General features: G+C 32.7%; 1 protein-coding gene across 2 annotated transcripts; it reads left to right on the plus strand.

The window, feature by feature from the left end:
* On the plus strand, positions 814-11,581 carry LOC109362688 (pleiotropic drug resistance protein 2-like). 2 transcript variants are annotated; one of them, XM_019608660.1, is made up of 20 exons: positions 814-1,416; positions 1,845-1,965; positions 3,473-3,561; positions 4,212-4,296; positions 4,782-5,072; positions 5,165-5,255; positions 5,357-6,257; positions 6,610-6,770; positions 6,905-7,008; positions 7,085-7,250; positions 7,319-7,414; positions 7,616-7,764; positions 7,944-8,276; positions 8,955-9,245; positions 9,340-9,423; positions 9,501-9,634; positions 9,752-9,979; positions 10,275-10,446; positions 10,558-10,812; positions 11,166-11,581. In XM_019608660.1, exons 1-20 carry the CDS (start codon positions 1,037-1,039, stop codon positions 11,433-11,435), a joined length of 4,401 nt encoding a protein of 1,466 aa, XP_019464205.1. In that variant the 5' UTR covers positions 814-1,036; the 3' UTR covers positions 11,436-11,581. The 2 variants fall into 2 exon arrangements, with proteins under 2 accessions (XP_019464205.1, XP_019464206.1); XM_019608661.1 differs by having other exon boundaries at positions 815-1,416; positions 7,637-7,764; positions 11,166-11,503.

Below are 13,424 nucleotides of genomic sequence, written 5' to 3' on the forward strand. Positions count from 1 at the left end.
CTTTGACATTATATTTTATAATGTTCAAGATTGGTTCGCCAATAATTAATGCACATTCAACTGCTTCATCCTAATTACCTAATTATAAATTGACAAGTCATATCTTATGTATGTGGATAAAGAAAGTAGGTTTTCTTGAAAATTCTTCCAAATATGAAAAACCATCATATGATCATATCATAAATCCTTTTAATAATTTACATATGATTTTTCTTCTAGTTAATTTAAGCTATACATATTTAATTTCCTTTAAATAATATTTGAGGTAAAGTCTTGTATATAAAGAAAATACACGTTTAGAAGGTGAACTATATTATAATATGAATCTTCCCCAATTAAACATGATTACTTTACGTTGAGAATATACCCAATTAGATCAGAGCTATTATGATTTTTTCCTAATAAGTATCCAAAATCACAATTTAATTTATGCAAGAAAGATATTAAATAATACACGAGATATATTAGAAACTTGTATCTATATAATTTATAGTTTGGGACAACCTCACTCGTAAGCATGTCACTTGTCAGAGCTATCTTTATAGCTAAAATGTATGGAAAAATATTAATGAGCACAGCTCAATATTCCATATCACTTATAAGGAATGCTTATGTAATTTCTTAGATAAATTGAAGTGTCACATTGAATATGTTTGGATCACCTGCTTCAACGATGTCTTATTTCTTATTCTGGACTAATCATATGTTACCACATGAATAAAAGAAACTCATATGTAATGACATTTTGGTTAGTTCGAGATGGAGAATGAGACATTGTTCGGGATATGTACATCTCTATCTACATTTAACACCTTTAAAAGAAACTCATATATTGACATTTTTAACATTCTCTAGCTTATTGCCAAAACTACACATCTATTTCATATTGCAGCATCCTTTGAGTGCACAACTTGGTTTCAACAATTTAAGTGCTAATAAACACTCAAAACTTCCACAAATAATTCATTTGACTTTTCCTGAAAATTTCTTATCATTTTCCCACATTAGAATTTTCACAAATAGTACTAAAAGATTAATGGAAGAATCTTTAGATGGCGATGATATTCAGACTCATAGAGTGAATTCAATGAGAAGCATGAGAATGAGTATTGGATCTTCAAGTAGAAGGAGTTGGAGTAGTGGACAAGTACATGGAGAAGTGTTTGAGAGGAAAAGAAGGGAAGATGATGAAGAAGAAGAGCTGAAATGGGCATCCATAGAGAGGCTTCCAACATTTGAAAGAATGAGGAAAAGTTTAGTGAAACAAGTTCAAGAGAGTGGAAGATTATATTATGAGGAGGTTGATATATCTAAGCTTGGTGTGATGGAAAAGAAGAATATGATTGATAGTGTACTAAAGAGTGTTGAAGAAGACAATGAGAAGTTTCTCTCTAGAATGAGGGAGAGAATTGATAGGTTTGTTCCCTTTTTCTTCTGAGAATAAATATATGTTTTCATCCTTAAAATTTTCATGAGTACAATCCTTCAAAAATTGAAAAAAATTCAAAATAGTTCTTAAAAACATTAAACGTGAGTCTAATTAATTTTTTTAGTATATTTTATGACATAAAAAAGACTATTTTAACTTAAATTCATGACCATAGAATACTATTTTTATTTTTTCAGGAATCAATTGGCATATGCAAAAAAAATTAAGAATTAAAATGGGTATTTACTCTTGTTCTAATATTTTATGTATCATTTTCTCATATCACTCATACATTTTTATAAGATATTAATATGGATTATATGATTATTCACAGAACGATGATGTATTTATTTTTATTTTGGTTTATATTGATGAAATGCTAATATGAATTCATGATATATTTTTGTGTGATTAGGGTGGGTATAGAGATTCCTAAGGTTGAAGTGAGATTTGAGCATTTGCATGTAGAAGGAGATGCATATGATGGAACCAGAGCACTGCCAACACTAGTAAATTCTACCTTGAATGCTATAGAGGTATTAGCTTTTCTTTTAATTGAAGGATTGGTTTCCTAGCTTCCCCACCACTTCAAATAAATATTTCTTTATTGTTCCAATAGAAAGCTTGTTGTCATTCAAATTTGTCAAAGTTTTTTATTGAATGTTTTGGAAAGCTTACCTTTTTTTCTTGAAATGATTGGGAAAGCTTTCTATTTCAGTGAAAAAAGCTGTTTTTATTTTGGAAAAAAAAAGTGATTTTGGGTTTAATATTACATATAGTTAAATTTTACTAAATTATGAAGAAAACAATTATTGAAGAAATGAAAATTATCTGAAGCAACTGATTTTTTCTCTCGATTTTACCCAGTTGAACTTATTGTGAAACAAATATTATTAATCTTAATAAAAAAATTCAATTTTATTGTTGTAATATATTATTTAAAGTGGTTTTTTCATTTGCACTTTAGAAATAAACTTTTTTATACCATGAACTGGTCATACGTTATTATCAACGATTAACTTACACTTACAAATTTCATTGCATCAAATAAAGTTCTTATTAAAATTCTTATATTGGTGTAGTAAAAGAAGGTTGCATACTATTCATCGTTATAAGGTGGTTATTGCACTGACTACTCTATACTACTGTATAATATTTATCTACTATTGATAGAAAAATCTATATACACCCAATACATAATATATTATTAATTTGTATTACTTTTAAAGATACAATAATAATAAATTATAAATGGTGAATGATATAACGACAATATGTAAAATTAATACACTATTATTGTATACATTTTTCAACTTACTTATGTGATATCACATCAGTAAACAAATGAGGATCCTCTCAGATACTTTATGATATTAATAAAGAAGAGAGTCTTTTAAAAAACAAGCAAAAATAACTTATGGAAATTTTAGCCTATATAAAATGGAAATATTATTTATAATATTAACTTATTGAAGAATAAAAACGTGGGTTGAGAGGCTTACCTAATAATAATAATAATCTAAACTATATATTTTTTATACAAAAACATGGTGTAACTACAACCATAGTATAAATTTACTATTTTTTCTTAACAATTTTTTATTTCTATAAAAAATTATATAATTATGTATAACCATTACCAATATATTAACTACTCTTTTACCTTAATTTGATCATTAAAAACAAAAAATATAATATAATATATATACAATAAAAATTATAATATAAAATATATTCAATTCCGTTTACCATGATTATATTCACTTTGAATTGTGATAAAAACAAACATGCTATAGGTACTAAACCTTAGGCTAAAAAGTAATAGAATAATATTAATATTACAATGAAGCAAACCTAATAGCAAAGAAAGCTTAGTCGGTGGCTGCATTTATTTTTTTTGCAACGGCAGTTAGTTGTATATTTAATTTGAGATAGAAAGTGTGAACCAATCACCTTAAATAAATAAAAATATATATAATTTTGCAAACATTAAAAATTAGTGTTCACATTTATGATTTTTTTTCCTTGGGTTGTGTTGAACAGAGAGTTCTTGGAACAATGAAGCTTCTCCCTTCAAAGAAAAATGTGATAAAGATACTCCATAATGTTAATGGAATCGTTAGACCAGGAAGGTACTTGATAGAATCATCCTTATTCTGTAATTCACAACATTCCTCAAATTGGTGTTACATTACATAATGCATTTAATAACTTAAAAATAGGAGCCTAAATTGAGAATGTGTTTAAGATTCTTTAATTTAGTTATCTTAGTTACAGCTAAATAAAATTTAATAAGAACAAAGTAAAAGGCTGCATTTGAGTGCAAAAGTGAGAAAATGGTGACTTGCCTACCTTAGATTATTTAGTTGACTGCTATGAATTTAATTTGTAATCACGATGACATGACAGTATATAAAACTCATACAATATAGTAGATACATTTTTTCTCTTATCACAGTGAAAAGTTGTGAAAAAATGTAGTCCAAAAGGGTAAGAGCTCAGATTACTCTAGTTTAAAGTTTAAACATTGAAAAAGTCTTATAGTCAGTCCCATGTTGAACTTGAAACAATTTTTTACTTGTGGAATTTTTGTTATGTTTCTCATGTAAAAAATGATTTATCACAAATGTATTGATGTGTGTTAGGATTAACTTATTTTATGTCCAAAACAACTTATAATCAAAAGTTTCTTGACACAGCTTTTATAAATAAGTGATTATTTTGTAAGGTCTATTGCTAACTCAATTTCCTTTTGTATCTATCTTTACCAAACACTCTGCAGAATGACCTTGCTTTTGGGCCCTCCAAGATCAGGAAAAACTACAATGCTGCGAGCACTTGCTGGGAAACTTGACAGTGATTTAAGGGTTGGTTACCCTCTTGCTCCATTTTGAGAAATAAAGCATCTTTTTCATTTTAAGAATAATGAATTTAAATGAAGCATGATTCAGGATTTTGGCTTTCAATTTCAACTAACAAAAAGAAAAAAATCACTTTTCCAACTTTTTGGTGTTCAAGTCAGTGTTAGTGTAAGTGTAAAATAGTGATTATTCACTTGTCAATGAATATAAGAAAGGATTAAACTTATTACACTTCGAAGCTTGTGGTGCTAGTTTTCTATGAGAACATAATGTAACTATTATCAATGCTATAAGCACTTACTGCTATATGTATTCCATTCAACTCAATTATGATTGTGCTAAGAAATATAGTGAATTGGTGATTATGATTTGCCTTCCAATTTTCGTAATCATGCCTCACCTATGGATCATAGACTACTAATCCAGTAAAATAAGCTGCATAGAGTCCAAGTTTCCGAATTTTTAACTGCATCATCAAAATTTATCAATAGGTATCAGGAAGAGTTACTTACTGTGGTCATGAGTTTTCAGAGTTTGTTCCTCAAAGAACATGTGCTTATATTAGTCAGCATGATCTTCATCATGGAGAGATGACAGTCCGAGAAACACTGGACTTTTCGGGACGCTGCTTGGGAGTTGGAACAAGGCAAGATCTACTTGTGGAATTGTCGAGACGAGAAAAGCAATCGGGAATCAAACCAGATCCTGAGATAGATACTTTCATGAAAGCCACAGCAATGGAAGGTCAAGAAACAAGTCTCGTTACGGATTATGTTCTCAAGGTTTGATGCTTCTATTTCTATTTGATTACTGTCCTTTCAGCTAGTATACAAAGTTTATAGCTTTTCTAACTTGTCAAAGAAAATGGACTCAGATTCTTGGATTGGAAATATGTGCTGATACTATGGTAGGAGATGAAATGAGAAGGGGAATATCTGGTGGAGAGAAAAAGCGATTGACTACTGGTATGAGAAACGTTAGAGGTGTTTGATTTCATTTCTAGTTCATATGATTTCACTTGTAATTACAAAATGCCGAAATTTAAAGCAATAGCTTATGAATGCAGGTGAGATGTTGGTAGGACCTGCAAAGGTTTTCTTAATGGATGAGATTTCAACTGGTTTAGATAGTTCCACCACCTTCCAAATTGTGAGGTTCTTGAGGCAGCTAGTTCATACCAATGATCTTACAATTGTGATATCTCTTTTACAACCTGCACCAGAAACATTTGATCTTTTTGATGACATAATATTACTTTCAGAAGGTCAAATAGTCTACCAAGGTCCGCGAGAGAATGTTCTCGATTTCTTCGAGAGTGTGGGCTTCAAATGCCCAGAAAGGAAAGGTGTTGCAGACTTTTTACAAGAAGTCACTTCCAGAAAGGACCAAGAACAGTACTGGTTCATGAAGGACAAACCTTATCGCTTTATCAACGTGTCGGAGTTTGTAGCTCATTTAAACAATTATAGCATTGGCCAACAACTTCATCAAGACCTTCAGGTTCCTTATGACAGTACCAAAACTCATCCTGCTGCATTGGCTAAAGAAAAATATGGTATCTCAAAACCAGAACTCCTGAAGGCATGCTTTGCAAGAGAGTGGCTACTGATGAAGCGCAGTGCTCCTATATACATATTTAAGACTACTCAGATTTTGATAATGTCCTTGATTGCGATGACAGTGTTTCTGAGAACAGAAATGAAATATGGCCAACTTGAGGACGGGAGAAAATATTATGGTGCGCTATTCTTCGGTCTCATTAATGTAATGTTCAATGGGATGGCTGAGCTTGCAATGTCTATTCTTGGACTTCCTGTTTTCTTCAAGCAGAGAGATTTGTTATTTTATCCGGCATGGGCTTTCGCACTGCCCATATGGATCCTTCGAATCCCTCTTTCTTTTGTAGAGTCAGCATTATGGGTTTCCCTTACTTATTACACTATAGGGTTTGCTCCAGCTGCAAGTAGGTATGAAAAATCACTAACTTGTTGTGTAAAAGAATTAACCATTCCAGAAGTTTATACTGCTACTTATAGATATATGCATTGCTTTTATGTTGTGAGTGAAAATTAAGGAAGTAAATCCTCTCACTTTTATGGCTTTTTCTCTTAATCTGTGTTTGTATTTTAGCAGAATCTAAACTCTAATACATTGTTATTAACCCTATTCCCTAAGTGCTTTGAAGTATGAATACTTAGGAAGTAGATTTTTCGCCACATTGAAGTGAATTAATTGATATGCTTCTATAGTCTTTTTTTATCGACATGCATGTTGCAAGGTACAAACTACATTAAATAACAAAATTAAACTATGTTGCAGATTTTTTGGTCAGTTATTAGCATTCTTCTGCGTTCATCAAATGTCTTTGTCTCTTTTCCGATTCTTGGCTGCTTTAGGAAGAACAATGGTTGTGGCAAATACACTTGGTACCTTTGTGCTGCTACTTGTTTTTGTCCTTGGAGGATTTATTATTTCCAAAGGTAAGCCTCAGTTAATGCTTTTCCACCTCAACTTCTTTAGTCAAATGAAATGCATAACACAAAACAAGATTACATTAATTCAAGTAATTGAATCAAAAGGTACAGTTTATACAACTTTATCATTATTCTTACAGATAACATTGCAACATGGATGATATGGGGCTATTATGCTTCTCCTATGATGTATGGCCAGAATGCCATTGCCATTAATGAATTCCTCGACGAGAGATGGAGTTCGGTAAGATCTTTAATGCGTAGACCGATTTCTTTAGTTCATTTTCTTGGAATACTGCATTCATGTATCTTCTTTGCAGCCCAATATAGATGCAAGAATTCCTGAGCCAACAGTTGGGAAGGCTCTTCTCAAGGCTAGAGGCATGTATACAGAAGACTATTGGTACTGGATTTGTATTGGTGCTCTCCTAGGCTTTTCTCTGCTTTTCAACATTTGTTTTATTCTTGCTCTCACATTTCTGAATCGTAAGTTCCCATACTACTTGTTTCTGTTATTTCTGGAAGACTGTCCTTAACAAAGCCTTAAATTGCAGCATTTGGAGATTCTAAATCTATTATTGTGGAGGAGGAAAATGAGAAAAAGGGAACTAGAAATGAGAGTTCTGCTTCAGCAGCTAAATCATTTGACCGTACTAAATCTTACCCTTTTCATTCTTGTCAATATACTTTTAAAGGATCACTCATCTCAGAAACTATACTTTATTGTTTGTAACATATCTACTTATATATAAGTTACCAGAAGAATACTGGCTTCATTCTTTGATTAATTATAGTTCGATTTCATATTTTCGTCATTGTTACTTGCTTAAATGTTACATGCTAATGGTTAGATACATACTCTGATATTGCAGGAAGAAACACTGAAGAGAGTTCAATTCCTAAAGCAAACACTGGAACTACAAAGAAGGGAATGATGTTACCCTTTCAGCCACTATCACTTGCTTTTGATCATGTGAATTACTACATCAATATGCCAGCAGTAAATTTCTTCATACTCCAGCCTCATTTTAATCATCTATAGTTATTCTTCATTCCATCATTTCTATGTCACCTGTCTATTTTGCTACCTTTGACAAATATCTATGTAAAGTATATACCTTCACATTTATATTTATCCTCTGATATCCTTATGATGTTGTAAAAGTGTTCTCATATCAGGAAATAAAAACACAAGAAGTTGAAGAGAGTCGCCTCCAATTACTAAGAGATGTCAGTGGTGCTTTCAGGCCTGGAGTACTAACCGCACTAGTAGGTGTAACTGGTGCCGGAAAAACCACCTTGCTTGATGTTCTTGCTGGAAGAAAAACTGGTGGCTATATTGAAGGAAGCATAAGCATATCTGGTTACCCAAAGAACCAAGCAACTTTTGCTCGGATTAGTGGATATTGTGAACAAAATGATATCCATTCTCCAAATCTGACAGTTTATGAATCTCTTGTGTTTTCTGCTTGGCTCCGTCTTGGTAAGGAGATCAAGAGAGAAAAACAGAAGGTGTGCTTTACTCTAATCAACTCTAATACTGAATCCTTACTCTCACCATTACTTTTTTTATATGTTTCTAAACATTGTATGTATAATATATTCATTGCGGAAGAGTCGAGATAGGACATGACTGGTAAACTAGAGTTATGTAGGGAAGCTTTGAAATGACATGACTTCCCTTTATGCAAATGTAAAGCTGAACATATACCTTAAGATTCCCATAAGCACTGGTTTAGAGATGAAATGTGGACTTTCGAGATCAAATAATATACCTTAAGTCATACAGTTCAAGTACCTTCGGTCTATAGTATAAAGTAATGGAGACATAGAAAGAGATATAAAACATAGGATTCAAGTTAAGTCGAATAAATGGAGGAATGCTTCGAGCATTATTTGTGATCGAAAGGTACCTATCAAGCAAAAAGATAAATGTGATGCACAGCTATAAGATCAACAATGCTTCATAGTACTGAATATTGAGTTGTAAAATATTCAACTAGAGCATAAGATTAGTGTGGGGAGATTCGAGTGTTATGTTGGATAAGTAGGGATATACAACAAAAAATCAGGAATGCTTTATTTCATTGATCTCTCAATCTAGCGCTGTGTTTTACTTTTAACAAAGCATGTAGCTAAATCATCTCCAGAAATGTAGAAATATTCTTAAACAGTTTTTCTGTACTACAGATGTTTGCTGAGGAAGTTATGAAGCTTGTTGACTTACATCCAGTGAGGAATTTTCTAGTAGGCCTTCCTGGCATAGATGGTTTGTCAACTGAACAAAGAAAGAGACTCACCATTGCTGTTGAATTGGTTGCCAATCCTTCTATCATCTTTATGGATGAACCGACTTCGGGACTTGATGCTAGAGCAGCAGCAATAGTTATGCGCACCGTCAGAAATACAGTAGATACAGGACGAACTGTAGTCTGCACAATTCATCAACCAAGCTTTGACATATTTGAAGGTTTTGATGAGGTATGATTTCCAAATATTTGGAAGATGAAACTTTTATTTATCTTGATGATAGTCACCAGGATACATTATTCTATCAATTTCATATTTCCTTCAGCTACTTTTGATGAAGAGAGGAGGGCAAATCATATATAGTGGTCCCCTTGGTCAAAATTCTCAGAAACTCATAGAGTACTTTGAGGTGAGTATGACTTCTATACTTCAAAATGTATAAATTCTCAAAATTCAGTAATCTCTTATAGTATGTCCCTTTCGCAGGCTATTCCCGGAGTTCCTAGAATCAAAGATGGATATAATCCGGCTACATGGATGTTGAAGATTAGTTCTCCCGCGGTTGAATCTCAGCTTAATGTGGACTTTGCAGAATTGTATACTAAGTCAGAATTGTATCAGTTGAGTATCACTTGGAGCTAACTAGCTGCATTTGCAGATTACTGTCACTGTACTTTTATCAATAGTAAATTTACACATTATCTTCTCTTCTCATGTTGGATATCAACTCTTTTCAGGAGGAATCAAGGACTTATTGAAGAGCTAAGCACACCATTACCGGGAACAAAGGACCTTTATTTCCGAACTAAATATTCCCGGTCCTTCGTTACTCAATGCAAAGCTTGCTTTTGGAAACAGCATTGGTCCTACTGGAGGAACCCGCAGTATAATGTCATTCGCTTCTTATTGGCAATAACTGTTGGTCTTATTTTTGGACTCACTTTCTGGCAAAAAGGAGATAAAATGTATGTCAACAATTTCTCATTCTTAGTATTGGAAAGTAATGGAACAACTTGAAGCTTCATTCATATTGGATCATACTTCCTATTGAAATTTTAAATGAATATGTAAAAAAAAGTATAGTTGAAATAATTGTAGGAACCATCTAATAGTTATTTAAGCAATCATTATCATAAAACTGCAGAACCATCTTCAAGATCTCTTGCTTACCTCTATTCTTGTGCTTTAAAAAAACAATATAAATATGAAGTTACTTTCATGCTCATCAACAATAGGTGACAAAAGTTATTTCATCTGCAGAAATAAGGAACAAGAACTTATGAATATAGTGGGAGCTATGTATGCTGCTATTTTCTTTATTGGAGCCACCAACACAAACTCTGTTCAACCTGTAGTTGCAATAGAAAGAACAGTGTTCTACCGTGAAAGAGCGGCCGGAATGTACTCATCTCTACCATATGCATTTGCCCAGGTAAAATATAGCTTATCCTTTATGCTTTTACACAAAACAAGGCAAAAATAATTGATAATTTAATTCCCAATGACTGAGCAAACTGATGAATCTACAAGTGTTGCCTTGCAGGTAGCAATAGAATGTATATATGTTGCAATCCAAACATTGATCTATTCTCTTATCCTTTTCTCAATGATTGGGTTCATTTGGCAAGTTGACAAGTTCTTTTGGTTCTACTACTTCATATTCATGTCCTTTGTCTACTTCACAATTTATGGAATGATGAATGTGGCTCTTACACCAAACCACCAAATTGCTGCAATTGTTATGTCCTTCTTTTTAGTGTTCTGGAACATATTCTCAGGATTTGTTATCCAAAAATCGGTACGTGTAGTCTGTGGCATACAATCTTCATAAAGAATTCTCAACTCTACATCAGTTCTTAATATTCAATATTCTAATACATCCCTTTTCTTTAGTCATAAAATATTGATCATGTACACCTTTAACCAGAAATAGCTTAGTCCAAAACAACAAACCAAAATAGCTTTTTTATAACATATTTTCACCTGTTTTTAGCATCTCCCTAGCTTATAAAAATCAAGTTCTGACTCAGGAAGTGGAGCACTACATCATGCACTTTCTTGAACTTCAATTTTCTAGCTTGCAGCACACTCAATTCTGTGCTGAATCACAAGTCCTTCATTAACATTAACTGTTGTTTTTCATGATTGCAGCAAATTCCAATATGGTGGAGATGGTACTACTGGTTATGTCCAACTGCATACACTATATATGGCTTAGTGACATCTCAGTTAGGTGACAAAGATTCTGAAATTGAAGTTCCTGGGTTTGGATCAATATCACTAAAAACATATCTTGAGAAGGAAATGGGCTATGAATATGGCTTCCTTGGAGTTGCTGCTATTGCTCATATAGTTTTCATTGCCTTGTTTCTTTTTGTATTTGCTTCTGGTATCAAGTTCCTTAATTTCCAGAAGAGATAAGTAACACATGATTCAAATTGGAAACAGTAAATACACACAGAAACAAGGAATTGAAAATATTTACAGGATCCTTTCTTTATTACAGTGAGTGCTAGAATATATAAATTGCACTGTGGCTTTATGAGTATAGTTCCGTTAATTTCTCATTTACCTTCAGCACCATGTACCTAATTCATTGAAATTAAAGGCCACTTATACTCTGGGTGAGCAAGACCTGACCTGATTCATAGACCCGTCTCAATCCGATGACTTAGGGACGGGTCTGACCCGTCCAAATAAATAAAAAGGACAGACCCGATTAAAAGGGACAGACCCGTCGTCAAAAAGACAGGTTTGGGTCTATGTCTGGGGTCACTTTGCCCGTTTCTTATAATTATATATCAAGAGTAGTTGGATAAGTACTTATTAATACTCATTATGTTCATCTCATATAACTCAAATACCTATAAGGACTGTTGCGACGTGAGTGAAGGACATTGTGGCGCTTAAGAATTAGTTATTTTCTCTTCTTCATTATTTGTTTTTCCTTAATAAAGTTGCTTATGCTTATGTTATTGCCTCTATTGGCCTTCAACTTGTCTTCTTCATCTTTTTTCCATTATTTTCAAGCCACCATCCAATCCATAATAGACCCTAGTCTTTTTCTTTGATAGATAACTGCACATATTCTAAACTTTTACTTTCACAAAATACAAAATTTAAAACACAAGTTCCAAAATAATTGGTGCCCTATATTTATAATTGATGTGACAAATCGACCATCTTGGTTTACAAGGTGCCTAGGTCGTTAAATTGTTCTGAAATTTTCAATGTCTTCTATAATTTCCCGTCACGTGATTGTGATAGTTTTTAGTTTGAAAGATACAATTTACGGTTTGTAGTTTATATACTGATGTACGTGGGATGCATGTTTTAGTTGAGTTTATATACAGATCATGATAATTTTGATTGTGCATGCTTAAAAATTTGAGAGAAAAATTCTACTTTGTCATTTTGTTCTTTTCTAACCCGAACTTGTCCCTATCTTGACCCGTCTTATTTTGGGCTCGTGTAACACCACGAATTTTACGATTTTGAATTATAAGATTTTATTAATATTTTTATTAATTATATTTTCGAAAATGAATTTATGGGAATTTTCGGTAAAGAATTAGACGAAACTCTAGCTGAGTTTTAGTCTTGTAATTATATTTCCAACTTGGTGGTAAATTTTCATGATTTTCGGAGACAGTCGGTTTTGGACCGCTGTCGGGGTCGAATCTCACCCGGTACGGCTCAAAAATTGGTTTTTGAGTTCCGTAACTCGGAATCGAATTCCGATCGCACCGTTGGCTTCGTAATCACATTTCGAGTCAAGATAGACCCTGAGTTGGTCCATAAATATTTTCTAAAATATTTTCACTCGGAATGCTGAAATTCAAAGTTCCAACCGTAAAGTAAAATCGGGCGATCATTTTTGGCTACTCGAGCATGGTTTTAATCGCGCGCGTTTCGCCGAAGTCGTCGCATCGCGTGAGTCACTTCACAAAATCTACCTACTAAATCTTATAGATTTCGTTCATTAATGCCTTGATTTACTATACAAAAATCCCTTAAATCACTCAACAAAATCCTCTCACTCCACCACCATTAGACACATCACCTATGCTAGTCTAAATCTACTTACCTTGCATTAAATTTTATGATTTGATGAGGGTGAGGCTCTCCTATAAATACCCCACCCCATTCTCTCATTTTTACACTAAATTTCCTATACAAACTAAGGTAGTCTTTTATGTTTCTTCTTCATCTTGTTCTCATACTTCATAGAAAGTTATGAGCTTTTATTATGTTTTTCATAAAGTAGAGTTTATATTTGTTCTTTAAGTATTTTATGAAGACATAACTAAAGGGGATGATAATAAAATCATGTGAACTTTAAGTAGTTTTTGACCTTTGTAAATCTCGAAATTTCTCCTTGTTATTAGATGGAAAAACTATATCTTTGGA

This window comes from Lupinus angustifolius, chromosome LG12, assembly GCF_001865875.1.
Source record: "Lupinus angustifolius cultivar Tanjil chromosome LG12, LupAngTanjil_v1.0, whole genome shotgun sequence".
NCBI classification, from domain to species: domain Eukaryota; kingdom Viridiplantae; phylum Streptophyta; class Magnoliopsida; order Fabales; family Fabaceae; genus Lupinus; species Lupinus angustifolius.

What these genes read in the sequence shown, in the direction of transcription:
- LOC109362688 (XM_019608660.1), top strand. Translation starts at nt 1,037, where the DNA reads ATGGAAGAATCTTTAGATGGCGATGATATTCAGACTCATAGAGTGAAT. An exon ending in TTACGGATTATGTTCTCAAG is followed by an intron (nt 5,073 to 5,164) that starts GTTTGATGCTTC and finishes AAATGGACTCAG; the next exon opens with ATTCTTGGATTGGAAATATG. An exon ending in ACTACATCAATATGCCAGCA is followed by an intron (nt 7,765 to 7,943) that starts GTAAATTTCTTC and finishes TTCTCATATCAG; the next exon opens with GAAATAAAAACACAAGAAGT.